This window comes from Eptatretus burgeri, chromosome 6, assembly GCF_056783735.1.
Source record: "Eptatretus burgeri isolate ZD-2024b chromosome 6, Ebu_testis_v1, whole genome shotgun sequence".
NCBI lineage: Eukaryota > Metazoa > Chordata > Myxini > Myxiniformes > Myxinidae > Eptatretus > Eptatretus burgeri.
The window spans coordinates 65,445,345-65,463,268 of NC_140966.1; the positions used below are offsets into that span (position 1 = coordinate 65,445,345).

Genomic DNA, 17,924 nt, shown 5'->3' on the forward strand with positions numbered 1-17,924 from the left:
GGTTCCGCAAAGTGTCTGCAATGTGGGTGCCGAGACAACTCGCACCCGAATTGAAGGAACTCCCCTTTTAAACATCCTGTCCCAGTCGTACACCTGCTGCAGTGATAAACATGCGTCACCATATTGCATTTTCATTCTGTGATGGATTTCACTGGGATTCACACCCTGACTTCCCAAGAAATGGAGGACAGAACGTTGCTCCTCCCTGGTGCATGCTTCTCAGGGAGCCGCCACCTTGGAACTGCTCTGCTGACGTCATACACTCAATGTTGCCAGATCTAAAACAGGCAAAACATGAACATGACTCGTACCCATAGAAATAACACATGTCGTCCACAACTACACACATTACATTCTCGAATTTATATCACCATTTTAAGTTTACTTATTGACTAGCCTTTATTAAGCCAACACCAGGTTTAATGTTAACATTATGTTCTGCTTATCATATTGCAGTAATTTCCTGTTTGCTGGAGGGGGCTTTGAGATGGAGGGAAGGAGTGAAAAAAGGGGAAGAGAAGAGAGAGGGGGAGTATGGAAGGAAAGAGAGAAAGGAAAGAGAGAAAGGAAAGAATACTGTGAGAGAACAAGGGTTAGGGGAAGGGAAGGAAATTATGGCAGATACCTGGCTGCCCTGTTGTATCCAGAAGTCAGGAATCAAGATCAATCATTTAGGCGATACAAGAACGCACAGAATTCCAAAGCTATGACGGACACAAGGGCCACACTGGATTGTTTGCACAAAAGCGCAGCATTGTCACTCACGTGTTTCGACAGATGATACTTTTCTGAAAGGCCATAGTCTCTCCATCGAACTGTCTCAAAATGCCCTGACTGTCGATGCATGTTATGTTCGGTGCAGGAATGCAGTCCACTAGGAAACAAAAAAAAGAAAAAGAAAAGGGATAGAGAATAAAGTTATATTCATTTGTATTCCATCATCGAAAGAATAACATTGACTTTAGGCTTGTTGTTCTGCATATAAACCGGAGCCTCATGGAAGAGTGAGGTGACTGAGGGTAGAAGACTATACACTGACGGTAGGACAACAGACGGATACAACAGGGGATGAACAAAAAGGAGAGAAAAGGGAAGGAAACATAGCAACTTGCAAAAATATTTGGAGAGGGAAGCATTCTCACTCGGGGGGGAGGGATAAAGGTAGAAAGGATGACGGGTAAGGAATGGAGTGGTGCACTGCAAAGTTAAGCCCCAGAAGAGAGGAACTGCACAAACTAAAAATGGAAGTTCCATCAGTGGGAGAAAAGAACAACAGAATAGTGGAGGCGAGCAGTACGTCTGGATTCTGTGAGTTTGACAAAGAAGGCAGTTGCTAGAAAAGATGTGTGTGACCTGGAGAAACTGGAGAGAGACATAAGGATCAAAGAGCAGATGGACCAGTTGAGAGGTGGTAGAGACAAAAATATAGAGAACCACAGACCAACCTGTCTGCCATGAGAAGGCAGCAAGCTGTGCTTCTGCTTCTTTGTGGGAGATGCCAATGATTTTGAGAAGTATGGATTCAACAGCATCCTGGAGTGAAAGGCGTGAGGTGCTGGTACCAGCAAGTATGTAAGAATGGTACACTGTTGTGCGACGGAAAAAGGCCTTGTAGACCGTTTTGATTTACCAAGGAAGGACTTGGCAGGACTAAGGATGCCCAGTCTGCAGCTGGCTTTGGAGGCCAGCTTTGATGTACAGTTTGTAAAGTAAAGATAGGTGATGCTGAGGCAAAAGCGTTTGAAAGACTGAACTTCTTCCACTGGTTGACTGTGACAATAGTTGTGGGTTCATTTGACAATCCTTGATTTTTCACATTTTGATAAACATATCATCAGTGTGAGACCGTAATCTGTTAAACCAGAAAGGGAAGCCATTGTTGTTTGTGGGATGCAGAACTGAAAGGCAGAATATAGTCATGCAAAGAGGAAAAGTGTGTTTTCTCGAGGATCAGTGAGATGATTCATGGACACGAGTAAAAACTTTGGGTACGAGTAGTACAGCCTGTATTGGGAAAGATGAGGATTCCATTAAAAGCTATGTCCAGTCTGCTTGAGTTGAGGAAGTCAGCGAACTCGGAAAGAAGGTGGCCTAGCATTCCAGAAAGCTTGGTAAGCAGAGGAGGGTGCCACACTGTGTCAAATGCCTAGGTATGTCCAGATACACAATCATAAACTCTTGCTTCACATTCAAGACCTCGATTCATTGTTGACAGTCGAAACAGAAGCATATCTAAAGTGGAGTGGCCAAGACAAAATTTGAGAAAAGGAAAGACAATGTCAGCTGTGATGATAGATAATGTGACTTCGCTGATTAATGGAAGTCTTGACTGGCTTGTCGTTGAGAGGATCTGTCTTTGCACCATTCTTGTGTATCAATGCGATTTTGACTTCTTGTCAAGCAGTGAGAAGTGGCCTAATATACGGTGAAGGACAGACTGAAGATAGCAGACAGAGGATAAGTGAGAGCAGCAGAGAAGAATTGGCAAATATGGACACGGACATCATATTTGCTGGGGAATCCTCGCTGAGGCAGAGACAAGGCTGGGCAGAACTTTCCATTACTTCTTGAGTGCAAAGGTCAGTGTGGATGCTTGTTTTGAAAGATTTATAGAACTCAAAGTTTCGCTTCCACACAGGTCTCATATAAATGCAACTTTGGAAAAGGAATCACTCCATTCAAACTTAGATAACTTTCCAAAATGTCACCAGGTGATGATCAGACAGGATGAAAAAATAATTCTAAAAATAATTACATTTGTGGGTATGGGAGTGGGAGGGGGAGTCATATTGGAATTAAGTCATAAACCCCCGTTTGTGTTCATGTCGTTTTTGGACTTCTTGCTGTATTAAGCACACGGGATAGTGATGTCGTCCTGTTTGTTTGTGCACTACTGGGAGATGTTAGTGTGAACTTCAGTAGCTAGGCAGGTTAAGGATGCACTGTCACATGTCTCTCATGTTGAACCGAGCAAATCTAGATGAGTGAGAACGGGTGATGCAGTACGTTTCCCTCCACCATGAAGGGAGAAGGCTCCTGCCCAGCAAATGTCGATCAACATGAGGGAGGCAGGCCTCAAATTGCTCCCTGTTCATGATTGGTGGGGCGTAGGGGGTCAGTTGTTGGTCAATTGTGGCCAGGGAAGAGACTTGCCAAAGGCGCGGTGGGAAGCGCGTCAGATACATTGGACTTTGAGCACTGTAACACTGCGTGCATGGGCTGCAGCTGTTGGCAACCTGACCGTGGGCCATATTTTGACACAAGCAACAATCGAATCAATGACCAGGGAAAGAGGAGGGGAAGAAACACAGTAATCTGCAGGTAAGAGGGTTGGGTTATGTGGGATTCATCAGGGAAGAAAATATCATGGGTATGGATGGAAGATGACATTAGATGGTTGTTCACCACCTGCAAGGGAAGCTTGAAGCCTTGGATAAATTTTGACCAGTGCTTTCAGAATCGTTCCTCAAAACCAGTTTCACTTTTGCAATTTTCTCGTTCAAGGCATCTCAATGCAGAAAAGCATCTCACGTGATTGGATTTCATATACTTGGTGTGTACATCATAAATAACCCTCACCTATCTTGACCACGGCCGTACATTATAAATAACTTGAATGATTCATCATTCTTGTTGGGGATGTACCAACACCTAACTGTTATGAATCCATAAGGTTGACCAACTCAGACCAACTACATGAGCTTAACATATTTGATGTAGATGATCCATTTGGCCAAGTTGGAAACTAATCAGAACGGAAATGTAAAATTTCAGGGTTCTTTCTCATTCTTGCAACAGTTTTCTATCAAAGCTTGTCACAAGTGAAGTTCAGCATGATTAACTACAAGCAAGGGCTTCTTTTCCTTGATATCAAGTACGATTCTTAAAATTGCCAATTCATGAAATGCTTCTGTCTTTGGCACTGGCAGCAGAGCCTGGACGCGATTGTTACCAGTGGAAGATGGCCTGTGCAACCCGGCTTCATTTCCTTTCAGTTCTGGAACATTGATGGAACAACAAATGACACCGACATGCAAAAAGCACCCAGCACTGCTCTTTACAAGGATCTGGTGGCCAGGGAATATCAGTCAATTTGATCTTCTTATGAACATACCAAATACATCAGATTACAAAAGCTTGGGTCAAAATTACTAAGGGTTCAAATTATCAGATTCATATATTTATCCAGTGGGATATATCCCTGTGTCGTAAGAGCGACCAGGGTTGCGTCAGGAAGGGCATCAGGTGTAAAACATGTGCCAAATCGCTATGCGGATCATGAGGATGATCCGCTGTGGCGACCCCTAACGGGAGCAGCCGCAAGAAGAAGAAGGAGAAGATATATTTATCCAGTGGGATGACTTGGACCTGTCAAAACATAAATAAAACATACATGCAAGCTGAGAGTGCAAAAAAGGTGCAGCACCTAATTGTTGGTAAGCCAAAATGCCGAGACCACTTGGCGTTTGGTGCCAAAACATTTTTGCAGAATCATTTTAGCCATAAAAGCATTTTAGACAAGATTTTCTCCATCAAAACCTGAGATGGTCACCTCGAGAAAACCTGGTGAGTTATCAAGGAATCACCAAAAAACAGGACCGACCTTGGGCTGTGTTGTTGTAGCAATCTACAGGCTCTTGCGTCGAGTCATTAATCACCGGTTCGAGACAAATAAATCTGCTTAATATGAAGGAGAAATTTTTGAATCATGATGGAATAATCGACACATTTATTTTTAAATCTCAAAAAATCCCAGGTAATGTATAGTAAACGGCAGCGGCACTCGGGAGAGCGCATACCTCCGCCAGGCTGAACAGTTTACGTTTTGTATCCCACTGATAGGCCGTATCTGCATCCATACACATACCCAACCTGCCCACCAAGTTTCCTCCGAATCTGTCCATTACTTTTTGAGATATCCTGCTCACAGACAGACAAACAGACACAAAGACAGGAAGACAGAGGTAAAAACATAACCTCCGTAAACTTTCAGTGGCGGAGGTAACAAGAGAGAGAAAAAAAAAACTTTTCAAGGTGCATCACTCTTAAATAGCCTGTCCTTCCTTGCAGTGGGAGACAGGGTTTTGCAATCGTGTATGTGTGTGCGTGTGTGCGTTGTCATGTCCATGGCATGACTTTTTTTTTTTTTTTACCATTTGAGCTTTTGTCATCAAATTTTCAACAAACACTTATTATGAGAATATGGAGACAATATTTAATAATTGGGTCAAAATGTGAAAATGAAAAATCATAGTAACTATAAATAACCCTTACGAGTCCGTCTGCAGCGCGTCGCGCGTGAGACCACGTTTGTATTTATTTTTTGCCTTGGAGACAAGTTCCAGGAATGTCGTTATTAAGGGAAAAGCCAATTACATGGAGGTCCCTACCTGTAAACTGTTTATTTCTCAACAAGGAAAACGATCAAAAGTGTAAGTGTTCAGGGCTTCTTCAGTCACCACAGGTGATAAAGATAATCTATACAAATATTTTTTCAAGTATTCATGCATTTGTTTGTTTGTTTGTACGTTATTCTTTCACGGCCAAACCGTAGCACCTAGAGGTTCCAAATATTGGGTGTCGGTTGTTCAGAATCTGGGGAGGGTTTTAAGATACTGTGCAGTGGCCTTCAAGGCTGTTTTTGAGGTATCCCCTGTTCATGGTACATAGTGATCCCCTGTTCGTGGTACGTAATCAATTCTTCCTTGTCACACACCCAAAATGTCTCCCAAGTTTCGTCCAAATCTGTGCACAACTTTTTGAGATATCGTGCTATATATATGTCATTTTTGGCTCTATCTCTCAATGGTGAAGAATCACTTAAAAAAATTCTTGTAGTCGGATCCAGATCCGGATCTTCACCAAAATCTAATCAGTTCGTCCATGTCACACACCCAACCTGTCCACAAAATATAATCTGGATCCATGCACAACCTTTTGAGATATCCTGCACACAAACAAACCAACAAACACAGAGAGGGGTGAAAACATAACTTACTTCACCTTCGGTGGTGGAGGTAACTCGAAAGAGCAATCAGTGATCGCAGACCCTCACCAGGACTTGTTTTGTGTGGTGTATTTTGTGGGGCAAATAAATGGAAGAATGTACTTAATGAAAAGTCATTGATTGCAAATGAAAGGTCAAATGGTCTGAAGGTCGAAAGATGTAATGTTCGAAATGCTGTGAAGTGTCTCAAGCATCTTAAATCGTTTAAGGGGTTTAAAGGATGCAATTTAAGGGCTAAAAGGTTAGAATTCTCTAAAGGGTCTTAGAACATCTAAAAAGGGTCTGAAAGGTGTGATGGTCTAAAGGCCTTAAAGCGTCTCAAAGGTAGAAAGGAGTCTACATATCTTAGGGGTTTATAAAGGGTCTAATGGGGTATACCGAGTCTTAGGATTCTAATGGGTGGAACAGGATCTAAATAATTTAACAGGATCTAAAGGGTCTACAGAGTCTTAATGGTTATAGGGTCTTAAGTGTAAGGGTCCAAAAGGGTCTTCCAGGTCTTAGGGCCTTAAAGGGTCGAAGGAGTCTTAAGGGTCTTAGGGTCTAAAATGTTTTCGGGGTCTAAAGGGTCTTCGGGTTATAAAAGGTCTTAAGGGTCTTACTGGTCTTTGGGGTTTGGAAGGGTCTTAGGGTTAAAAGGATCTTAGGATTATAAAGGGTCTTTTGGGTCTTAGGGTTCTCAAGGATCTAAGTGGACTAAAGGATGTAAAGGTTTAAAGGGTATAAAAGGTCTTAAAAGGTATAAAAGGTTTAAAATGGTCAAGAAGGTGGAAGGGCTCCAAACAAAGGTCTACCTGGCTAAAAGGTGTGTTGTAATAGTTTGTAATTAATAGACATGTAAATGTAAAGGTTTAAAGGGTATAAAAGGTCTTAAAAGGTATAAAAGGTTTAAAATGGTCAAAAAGGTGGAAGGGCTCCAAACAAAGGTCTACCTGGCTAAAAGTGTGTGTTGTAATAGTTTGTAATTAATAGACATAGTCAAGGTCCAATAATAAGTAGACGTACTCACAGTCCAACTCACATTCAAACAGTATGTAATTAATAGACAGACACACACCGAGACGAGGGTTCACCGTCCACCCATGTTTTTTCTGTTTTATATATAGTATGTACATAGTTACCAAGTGAATCGGTTGAAAATTTCATGATATATGTAACCTTGACCTTTTACCTATTGACCTCAAAAACAATAGGCTTCCAGCTTGTCACTACCTCTACCAGGTGGTGAAGTTTCGTGAAGATCGGAGTAAAAATTTGACTCGTAGACAATTGTCATACAAAAAACAAACAGACAGACAAACGGACAGCAAAAGCGACACCCTCTCCTTTGGCGAGGGGAATGACCTGCAGCACATTGAGAATTTTGCAACAACAGCAGCAGCAACAACAACAACAAAGCAAATACGAGACGCAAGAAAATCTGCAAATCCAGAACTAAAACGTGTCCGTGGAGTTGGTCTGAGCTGAACAGGAAATTCCTAAACGCATTGCAATTGGGCAACACAATATGATGGAGCAGAAAATTTGAGGACATGAAAGAAGCCACAAAAATAATGAAATCCTGGATCCAAGCCTGAGGATTATTCAGGCAAATGGCCAAAGAAGCCCTTCACATGTCACCACAGCAATGTGGAGATTACGAGCGAGAGCTGATACGATGCGTCATCTTCACCAACTGGGATAAGTCACGGTTCTGAAATGCCACGTGTCTTTTTCAACAAGCTGGCTCAAGCACGAACTTGTGGTGAGGCATCAATGGTGTAAGCAATCAAGACTCGGCTGCAAACGATAAAAGATGGTTTGGCAGCAACTGTTGAAATAATAACTGTGGCATCATGGTTCCAGACCAACAGAAATGCCGACAATACCTCCCGAAGGTCGTTGTTGCGAGTTGAAGAGAGGCCAACTGGCCATCAATAAGTTATCGTGATCAACAACAGAAGAAGATGCACCCGAAGAATGATAACAACGTACGATGTGCATTAAACTGCACCCCCAATAGCACTGCAAATGGGAATGCACTTCCAAGAGGACTGAAAATGGGAATGCACTTCCAAGAGGACTGAAAATGGGAATTCACCCTCAAGAGGACTGAAAATGGGAATGCACCCTCAAGAGGACTGAAAATGGGAATTCTCCCTCAAGAGGACTGAAAATGGGAATGGGAAAAATGTGTGTGTGTGTGTGTGTGTGTATGTATTCGTGTGTGTGTGTGTGTGTGTATGTGCATGTGTGTATGTATTCGTGTGTGTGTGTGTGTGTATTCGTGTGTGTGTGTGTGTGTGTGTATGTGTATGTATTCGTGTGTGTATGTGTATGTATTCGTGTGTGTATGTGTGTGTATGTGTATGTATTCGTGTGTGTGTGTGTGTATGTGTGTGTATGTGTATGTATTCGTGTGTGTGTGTGTGTGTATGTATTCGTGTGTGTGTGTGTGTGTGTGTGTATGTATTCGTGTGTGTGTGTGTGTATGTGCGTGTGTGTATGTATTCGTGTGTGTGTGTGTGTGTGTATGTATTCGTGTGTGTGTGTGTGTGTATGTATTCGTGTGTGTGTGTATGTGCGTGTGTGTATGTATTCGTGTGTGTGTGTGTGTATGTGCGTGTGTGTATGTATTCCTGTGTATGTGCGTGTGTGTATATGCGTGTGTGTATGTGCATGTGTATGTATTCCTGTGTATGTGCGTGTGTATGTATTCTTGTGTGTGTATGTGCGTGTGTGTATGTGCGTGTGTGTATGTATTCGTGTGTGTGTGTGTATATGTGCGTGTGTATGTATTCCTGTGTATGTGCGTGTGTGTGTGTGTGTATGTATTCCTGTGTGTGTATGTGCGTGTGTGTATGTGCGTGTGTGTATGTGCGTGTGTGTATGTGCGTGTGTGTATGTGCGTGTGTGTATGTGCGTGTGTGTATGTATTCCTGTGTATGTGTATGTGCGTGTGTGTATGTATTCCTGTGTATGTGTATGTGTGTGTATGTGTATGTATTCCTGTGTATGTGCGTGTGTATGTATTCTTGTGTGTGTATGTATTCCTGTGTATGTGCGTGTGTGTGTGTGTATGTGCGTGTGTACGTATTCCTGTGTATGTGCATGTGTGTATGTGCGTGTGTATGTATTCCTGTGTATGTGCGTGTGTATGTATTCTTGTGTATGTGCGTGTGTGTATGTGCGTGTGTGTATGTGTGTGTGTATGTATTCCTGTGTATGTGCGTGTGTATGTATTCTTGTGTGTGTATGTATTCCTGTGTATGTGCGTGTGTGTGTGTGTGTGTGTGTGTATGTGCATGTGTATGTATTCCTGTGTATGTGCGTGTGTATGTATTCTTGTGTGTGTATGTATTCCTGTGTATGTGCGTGTGAGTGTGTGTGTGTGTGTGTATGTGCGTGTGTATGTATTCCTGTGTATGTGCGTGTGTGTATGTATTCCTGTGAATGTGTATGTGTGTGTATGTGTATGTATTCCTGTGTATGTGCGTGTGTATGTATTCTTGTGTGTGTATGTATTCCTGTGTATGTGTATGTGTATGTGTATGTATTCTTGTGTGTGTATGTATTCCTGTGTATGTGTGTGTGTGTGTGTGTGTGTGTATGTGCGTGTGTATGTATTCCTGTGTATGTGCGTGTGTATGTATTCTTGTGTGTGTATGTATTCCTGTGTATGTGCGTGTGAGTGTGTGTGTGTGTGTGTGTGTATGTGCGTGTGTATGTATTCCTGTGTATGTGCGTGTGTGTATGTATTCCTGTGAATGTGTATGTGTGTGTATGTGTATGTATTCCTGTGTATGTGCGTGTGTATGTATTCTTGTGTGTGTATGTATTCCTGTGTATGTGTATGTGTATGTGTATGCATTCTTGTGTGTGTATGTATTCCTGTGTATGTGCGTGTGTGTGTGTGTGTATGTGCGTGTGTATGTATTCCTGTGTATGTGCGTGTGTATGTATTCTTGTGTGTGTATGTATTCCTGTGTATGTGCGTGTGAGTGTGTGTGTGTGTGTATGTGCGTGTGTATGTATTCCTGTGTATGTGCGTGTGTGTATGTATTCCTGTGAATGTGTATGTGTGTGTATGTGTATGTATTCCTGTGTATGTGCGTGTGCGTGTGTGTATGTACGTGTGTATGTATTCCTGTGTATGTGTATGTGCGTGTGTGTATGTATTCCTGTGTATGTGTATGTGTGTGTATGTGTATGTATTCCTGTGTATGTGCGTGTGTATGTATTCTTGTGTGTGTATGTATTCCTGTGTATGTGCGTGTGTGTGTGTGTGTGTGTATGTGCGTGTGTATGTATTCCTGTGTATGTGCGTGTGTATGTATTCCTGTGTATGTGCGTGTGTGTATGTATGTATTCCTGTGTATGTGCGTGTGTGTATGTATTCCTGTGTATGTGTATGTGTGTGTATGTGTATGTATTCCTGTGTATGTGCGTGTGTGTGTATGTATGTATTCCTGTGTATATACGTGTGCATGTATTTCTGTGCATGTGTATGTATACATGTATATGTGCGTATGCAGGTTTGTACATACGTGTGTATGCATTCCTGTGTATGTGTATGTATGTGTGTGTATGTATGTATTCCTGTGTATGTGTATGTGTGTGTATGTGTATGTATTCCTGTGTATATATGTGTGTGTATGCATTCCTGTGTATGTGTATGTGTGTGTATATGTGTATGTATTTATGTGTATGTGTGTGTATGTATTGATGTGTATGTGTGTGTATGTATTCCTGTGTATGTGTATGTATATGTATTCCTGTGTATGTGCGTGTGTGTGTGTGTATGTACGTGTGTATGTATTCCTGTGTATGTGTATGTGTGTGTATATGTGTATGTATTTATGTGTATGTGTGTGTATGTATTTATGTGTATGTGTGTGTATGTATTCCTGTGTATGTGTATGTATATGTATTCCTGTGTATGTGCGTGTGTGTGTGTGTATGTACGTATGTATTCCTGTGTATGTGTATGTATGTGTGTGTATGTACGTATGTATTCCTGTGTATGTGTATGTATATGTGTATGTATTTATGTGTGTGTGTGTATGTATTTATGTGTGTGTGTATGTATTTATATTTGTGTGTATGTATTTATGTGTGTGTGTGTGTATTTGTATGTATTCCTGTGTATGTGCGTGTGTGTGTGTGTGTATGTACGTATGTATTCCTGTGTATGTGTATGTATATGTGTATGTATTTATGTGTGTGTATGTATTTATGTGTGTGTGTATGTATTTATGTGTGTGTGTGTATGTATTTATGTGTGTGTGTATTTGTATGTATTCCTGTGTATGTGTATGTATATGTGTATGTATTTATATGTATGTGTATGTATATGTGTATGTATTTATGTGTGTGTATGTATTTATGTGTGTGTGTGTATGTATTTATGTGTGTGTGTATGTATTTATGTGTGTGTGTGTATGTGTATGTATTCCTGTGTATGTGTGTATGTGTGTGTATATGTGTATGTATTTATATGTATGTGTATGTATATGTGTATGTATGTGTGTGTATGTATTTATGTGTATGTGTGTATGTGTATGTATTCCTGTGTATGTGTGTATGTGTGTGTATATGTGTATGTATTTATATGTATGTGTATGTATATGTGTATGTATTTATGTGTGTGTATGTATTTATGTGTGTGTGTATGTATTTATGTGTATGTGTGTATGTGTATGTATTCCTGTGTATGTGTGTAAGTGTGTGTATATGTGTATGTGTTTATGTGTATGCGTGTGTGTGTGTGTATACGTCAATGTATTTATGTGTATGTGTGTGTATGTATTCCTGTGTATGTGTGTATGTGTATGTATTTATGTGTATGTGTGTGTATATGTGTATGTATTTATATGTATGTGTGTGTATATGTGCATGTATTTATATGTGTGTATGTATTCCTGTGTATGTGTATGTGTGTGTATATGTGTATGTATTTATATGTATGTGTGTGTATATGTGTATGTATTTATATGTATGTGTGTGTATATGTGTATGTATTTATATGTGTGTATGTATTCCTGTGTATGTGTATGTGTGTGTATATGTGTATGTATTTATGTGTATGTGTGTGTATGTATTTATGTGTATGTGTGTATGTGTATGTATTCCTGTGTATGTGTGTATGTGTATGTATTCCTGTGTATGTGTGTATGTGTATGTATTCCTGTGTATGTGTATGTGTGTGTATATGTGTATGTATTTATATGTGTGTGTATATGTGTATGTATTTATATGTATGTGTGTGTATATGTGTATGTATTTATATGTGTGTATGTATTCCTGTGTATGTGTATGTGTGTGTATATGTGTATGTATTTATGTGTATGTGTGTGTATGTATTTATGTGTATGTGTGTGCATTGCGCTGCTAAAGTATCCCCAAGGTAAGGAAGGATTACACTGAGGTGGTTTGCCATCTCCAGCAGTAGGTAAGTGCAGGAAATTGTGATTCGTTCAGGGTTCCAGTGACAAGTGGCGTCGTCTTCGCGAACACCTTTAACGTTCACTGACGAGAGCAGACGAGGCACGCAGCTTAACGTCCACGTCCATCGGAGGAATGGCGAAGGTTGCGTGTAACTCCTTGCCTGAGAGTTTGTGGTGAGGTCACGACTCGAACCCAGGCGACAAATCTCAAAGGTGAAGGCGCTACCTCTGTGTGCACTGTCCTCCCGGTCCCAAATACAGTTACCGCCTAAAGCCAAGCAGTTGTCGTAATCAACATCAACACGTAAACGTCCACATCAACCGTGTGGAAAATAAACAGGGTCCAGTGTTTTAAACCTTCGGACTCAGCATCATGAAACTCCGAGAAATCCCTGCAGTTGCCGGTCACCCACACGGGTCAAAGTGAACGAAACGACAAGTACAACCACTCGTCTCGTTTGGTGAACGCGGGTTTAGGCACAAAGGATACTGTCCATTGAGTAGTTGGTCGCATTTTTTGTTGTCAGCCGAAAACGCGAAGCAATTTAATATTCCGAACGCTACAAGGCCCACGTAGGCCCGAAAGCCTCTGCAGGCCCAGGAGGCCGCCATCTTGTGATGACGTCATGCGCTGGGAATACGCACGGCGATTGTTGTTGTTGTTGTTTTATAGAGAGGGAAAATTTGCTTTTTTTATTCTTAAAACACCAATTTTTCCCCCCAAAATCGCTGAAACCTTTTACATTGCTCGATATTACCATGTAATACCAACTGGGAGTTATCGAGCTGTGACGCGAGCCCGTGATGTTTTGACGTATTTTTACCTCACGAACACAAAGGTATGATTCAAATTGTCCTTTTTCCACAGTTCATTGATTAAAATCTTCCTCGTCATTGATGGAGTTCGCAGAGCCGTAAAAAAGGTTTATTTTTATTTATATTTATATATATATATATATATACACATAGATATACATATATGTATATACATTTGGCAGTGAAACGAGACGTCACCGGCTGACCAAGCATCCGTAAAAATACGAACCTCAAGGTTCTTCACGGTCGAAACCACCAGAGGGAGACTTTCGCCAATGAAACCATTTCTGTTAAATCTTGCTCTTAAACTTCGGGTATGTTCAGTTAACCAAGCAGCTAGTTAGCGCTCGCCAAGCCAGCCGTTCCTTATCAATTGTTCGAAATGGAGTGCTCGCTTGAGTGCTTAAGCCGCTTGGCGAGCGCTCTTCAAGAACTTAGTCACAGCACACCCGAGATAAACTTGGTAATTCAGAAAAAGAATTTTTTTTAAATCGTTTTTGATGTGATTAATATTGATTTTTAAGTAATACGTGTTTTTAATTGTAATAATTTTTGAGGCGTAAAATACAGTTTATTTACATCGGGTAACAACCCCGAAAAAAATTTCAGGTAAACCGGCATGACGTCATCGTGGGAAAGATTGTCAGCACGTAATGGATAATGGCTGCAGAACTCGCTTCATTCTCATGAGAAAGTGGAATTTGCCGAAGATTTTTTTTTCTGATCAAGAATCCACGGATTACGACGACGGTCAAAATCATCATGTCGAAGGTGCTGTCAGACCGTCCATGTATGAACCCGAGGTGGAGATGACGTCGTGAGAGGGGCGGGGCCAATGGTTTATTTGGGGGCGGGGCCAATAATTTGAGGGCGGGGCCAATGGTTTATTTGGGGGCGGGGCCAATCGAGCGTAAAAATGGCCCCACGGAACATTCCATTAACGACTTCGTTTCAAGATATTCAGTCATTCATTCATTCATAGAAAACAACGATGAGTGTTCCGCGAAGCCGCGTCCATTCATGAAACCAAGCATGATACTCTGATCCTGCGCGACCTTCAAGCAGCTGGAAGAGAACACAGCCTTCAGGTCCATCGGGCAGAAACTTTTTTTTGAATGGGGAACTTTGTTTGTGCTAAACGATTCTGCGCGAGAAAAAAAACAACAAAACACAATGGCAGGGAATTTATGAAACGATCATTTCCCCTTTATTTATTTATTTATTTATTTATTTATTTATGTTTTTTCGAGAGTAAACAGCAACGAAAATGGAAAGTCCCAAAATCCCAGCGGATTTAATACTTGAACCGAGGTTCGAAGAATGAATGAGTTCACGTGGGAAAGAATGAATGACGTGTAGAAAGCCAGGGCGTTTCGCGGATCCCACCCAGTTCCGTGCTGAATGACGTCGCCAGGTGCCCGGGTTGGTGTTGTTAATGAGTACAGGTGTGCGGGTGTCCCGCGCCGTGGGTCCCTCGGCTCACCGGAGACCGGGCGATCCGTACCCGAGGAACACGTGCTCCCGACGCACTCTCTGCTCCAGCTTTGAGTACTTTGTTTTGCCTTTCGTGCCGCGTGCTGTGAATCTCGGGGCCTCGTGGGGGGATTGAGAAACCGAGTGAGACGTCCCTAATGGACGTGTGTGCTTTTCCTTGGTGAAGGATTCCAACGCCCCGGGATTCCGACCGACTGGGTAAAAGTTTGTCACTTAGTGAATTGAGATTATTTTAGACGAGTGTTGTCGTCGTTGTTGTTGTCTGAACAAACTTAGCAACGTTGGCCGTGCGTTCGTTTCGCTGTACAGACAGTAGTGACGATAAATGGGGGAGAAATTAAATATATAATGTAATTGTCACGAAGCAAAGTTTTAAAGATTATTCGTTCAAAGTTTTGAATCAGCACCCTGACTGTTTTTTTTGGGGGGGGGGTGGGAGAAGGTAGTCACGTGACAGGGAGCGACTGCTTAGCTTGAGTATAAGTTCATGCTTTGTCAACATTGTTTCACCCACATGCCCTGATTTCCTCCCCCCCCCTCCTCTTGCACGGTTATATAGTGATGGCTTCCTGCCGTGTGACGTCATATTGGAGTGTTTCCATATCCTTTCCAGGATGTTGCGGATTCCTTGACCATGGGAATGCACTATGTGGTTTGCCATTGCCTTCCCCAGTCGTAGGAGCTTTGGGCAAGAAGTTGTGTAACTTGGTGGTGCCGGTGGCATCTCGCCGACTTGCAAAAGTCACTGTGGGCTCGTGCTGCCAGATGTTCCGGCAGTCGCAGACACTCGCATATGAAGGTCTGAGTTACTCATTGATGCAACACAGCACCAGGGTGGCAGTTTGTACTTATATCGTGAATCAAACCCACACAGAACTCGTCAAGTGTCAGTGTCAAACCCACACAGAACTTGTCAAGTGTCGGTGTCAAACCCACACAGAACTTGTCAAGTGTCAGTGTCAAACCCACAAAGAACTCAAGTGTCGGTGTCAAACACACACAGAACTTGTCAAGTGTCGGTGTCAAACACACACAGAACTTGTCAAGTGTCGGTGTCAAACACACACAGAACTTGTCAAGTGTCGGTGTCAAACACACACAGAACTCATCAAGTGTCGGTGTCAAACACACACAGAACTTGTCAAGTGTCGGTGTCAAACACACACAGAACTTGTCAAGTGTCAGTGTCAAACACACACAGAACTCATCAAGTGTCGGTGTCAAACACACACAGAACTTGTCAAGTGTCGGTGTCAAACACACACAGAACTTGTCAAGTGTCAGTGTCAAACACACACAGAACTCGTCAAGTGTCAGTGTCAAACACACACAGAACTTGTCAAGTGTCGGTGTCAAACCCACACAGAACTTGTCAAGTGTCAGTGTCAAACCCACAAAGAACTCAAGTGTCGGTGTCAAACACACACAGAACTTGTCAAGTGTCGGTGTCAAACACACACAGAACTTGTCAAGTGTCGGTGTCAAACACACACAGAACTTGTCAAGTGTCGGTGTCAAACACACACAGAACTTGTCAAGTGTCGGTGTCAAACACACACAGAACTTGTCAAGTGTCGGTGTCAAACACACACAGAACTCATCAAGTGTCGGTGTCAAACACACACAGAACTCATCAAGTGTCGGTGTCAAACACACACAGAACTTGTCAAGTGTCGGTGTCAAACACACACAGAACTTGTCAAGTGTCAGTGTCAAACACACACAGAACTCATCAAGTGTCGGTGTCAAACACACACAGAACTTGTCAAGTGTCGGTGTCAAACACACACAGAACTTGTCAAGTGTCAGTGTCAAACACACACAGAACTCGTCAAGTGTCAGTGTCAAACACACACAGAACTCGTCAAGTGTCGGTGTCAAACACACACAGAACTTGTCAAGTGTCGGTGTCAAACCCACACAGAACTTGTCACGTGTCAGTGTCAAACCCACAAAGAACTCAAGTGTCGGTGTCAAACACACACAGAACTTGTCAAGTGTCGGTGTCAAACACACACAGAACTTGTCAAGTGTCGGTGTCAAACACACACAGAACTTGTCAAGTGTCAGTGTCAAACCCACACAGAACTCATCAAGTGTCAGTGTCAGTGTCAAACACACACAGAACTCATCAAGTGTCGGTGTCAAACACACACAGAACTTGTCAAGTGTCGGTGTCAAACACACACAGAACTTGTCAAGTGTCGGTGTCAAACACACACAGAACTTGTCAAGTGTCGGTGTCAAACACACACAGAACTTGTCAAGTGTCGGTGTCAAACACACACAGAACTTGTCAAGTGTCAGTGTCAAACCCACACAGAACTCATCAAGTGTCAGTGTCAGTGTCAAACACACACAGAACTCATCAAGTGTCGGTGTCAAACACACACAGAACTTGTCAAGTGTCGGTGTCAAACACACACAGAACTTGTCAAGTGTCGGTGTCAAACACACACAGAACTTGTCAAGTGTCGGTGTCAAACACACACAGAACTCATCAAGTGTCGGTGTCAAACCCACACAGAACTTGTCAAGTGTCAGTGTCAAACCCACACAGAACTCATCAAGTGTCAGTGTCAGTGTCAAACACACACAGAACTCATCAAGTGTCGGTGTCAAACTCACACAGAACTTGTCAAGTGTCAGTGTCAAACACACACAGAACTTGTCAAGTGTCAGTGTCAGTGTCAAACCCACACAGAACCTGTCAAGTGTCAGTGTCAGTGTCAAACCCACACAGAACTTGTCAAGTGTCAGTGTCAGTGTCAAACCCACACAGAACTTGTCAAGTGTCGGTGTCAAACCCACACAGAACTTGTCAAGTGTCAGTGTCAAACACACACAGAACTTGTCAAGTGTCAGTGTCAGTGTCAAACCCACACAGAACCTGTCAAGTGTCAGTGTCAGTGTCAAACCCACACAGAACTTGTCAAGTGTCAGTGTCAGTGTCAAACACACACAGAACTAGTCAAGTGTCAGTGTCAAACACACACAGAACTTGTCAAGTGTCAGTGTCAAACACACACAGAACTTGTCAAGTGTCAGTGTCAAACACACACAGAACTTGTCAAGTGTCAGTGTCAAACACACACAGAACTTGTCAAGTGTCAGTGTCAAACACACACAGAACTTGTCAAGTGTCAGTGTCAAACACACACAGAACTTGTCAAGTGTCAGTG

General features: G+C 42.2%; 3 protein-coding genes and 1 pseudogene across 18 annotated transcripts in view; 1 reads left to right on the plus strand and 3 right to left on the minus strand.

Moving 5' to 3' along the window:
- Positions 1-13,075, minus strand: part of TM2D1 (TM2 domain containing 1) — a 29,316-nt gene extending 16,241 nt beyond the window's left edge. For both annotated transcript variants that reach the window (XM_085885467.1, XM_085885466.1), the window contains exons 1-3: positions 12,923-13,075; positions 4,604-4,677; positions 766-874 (exon numbers count right to left, since the gene is read on the minus strand). In XM_085885467.1, coding sequence (XP_085741593.1) covers positions 766-874; positions 4,604-4,677; positions 12,923-13,044 — 305 coding nt within the window. In that variant the 5' untranslated portion in view covers positions 13,045-13,075. The remainder of the gene's footprint in view (positions 1-765; positions 875-4,603; positions 4,678-12,922) is intronic.
- LOC147024968 (uncharacterized) lies at positions 5,126-9,293 on the minus strand. Its single transcript, XM_085886938.1, has one exon. The coding sequence runs from the start codon at positions 9,291-9,293 to the stop codon at positions 8,148-8,150; it is 1,146 nt and encodes a 381-aa protein (XP_085743064.1). The 3' UTR covers positions 5,126-8,147.
- Positions 10,543-12,225, minus strand: LOC147024969 (uncharacterized; annotated as a pseudogene).
- A 1,542-nt stretch (positions 13,076-14,617) lies between the features above and the next one.
- PATJ (PATJ crumbs cell polarity complex component) overlaps positions 14,618-17,924 on the plus strand; it is a 222,761-nt gene continuing 219,454 nt past the window's right edge. For 7 of the 15 annotated variants that reach the window (XR_015059284.1, XM_085885442.1, XM_085885443.1 and 4 more), the window contains exons 1-2: positions 14,620-14,940; positions 15,416-15,541. The gene's annotated coding sequence lies outside the window, so the exon portion shown is untranslated. Of the gene's footprint in view, positions 14,941-15,415; positions 15,542-17,924 lie in introns of all 15 variants that reach the window. The other 8 variants (XM_085885451.1, XM_085885450.1, XM_085885447.1 and 5 more) reach the window with 6 other exon arrangements.

What these genes read in the sequence shown, in the direction of transcription:
- LOC147024968 (XM_085886938.1), bottom strand. Translation starts at nt 9,293, where the DNA reads ATGCACATACACACACACACACACACACACACGCACATACACAGGAAT.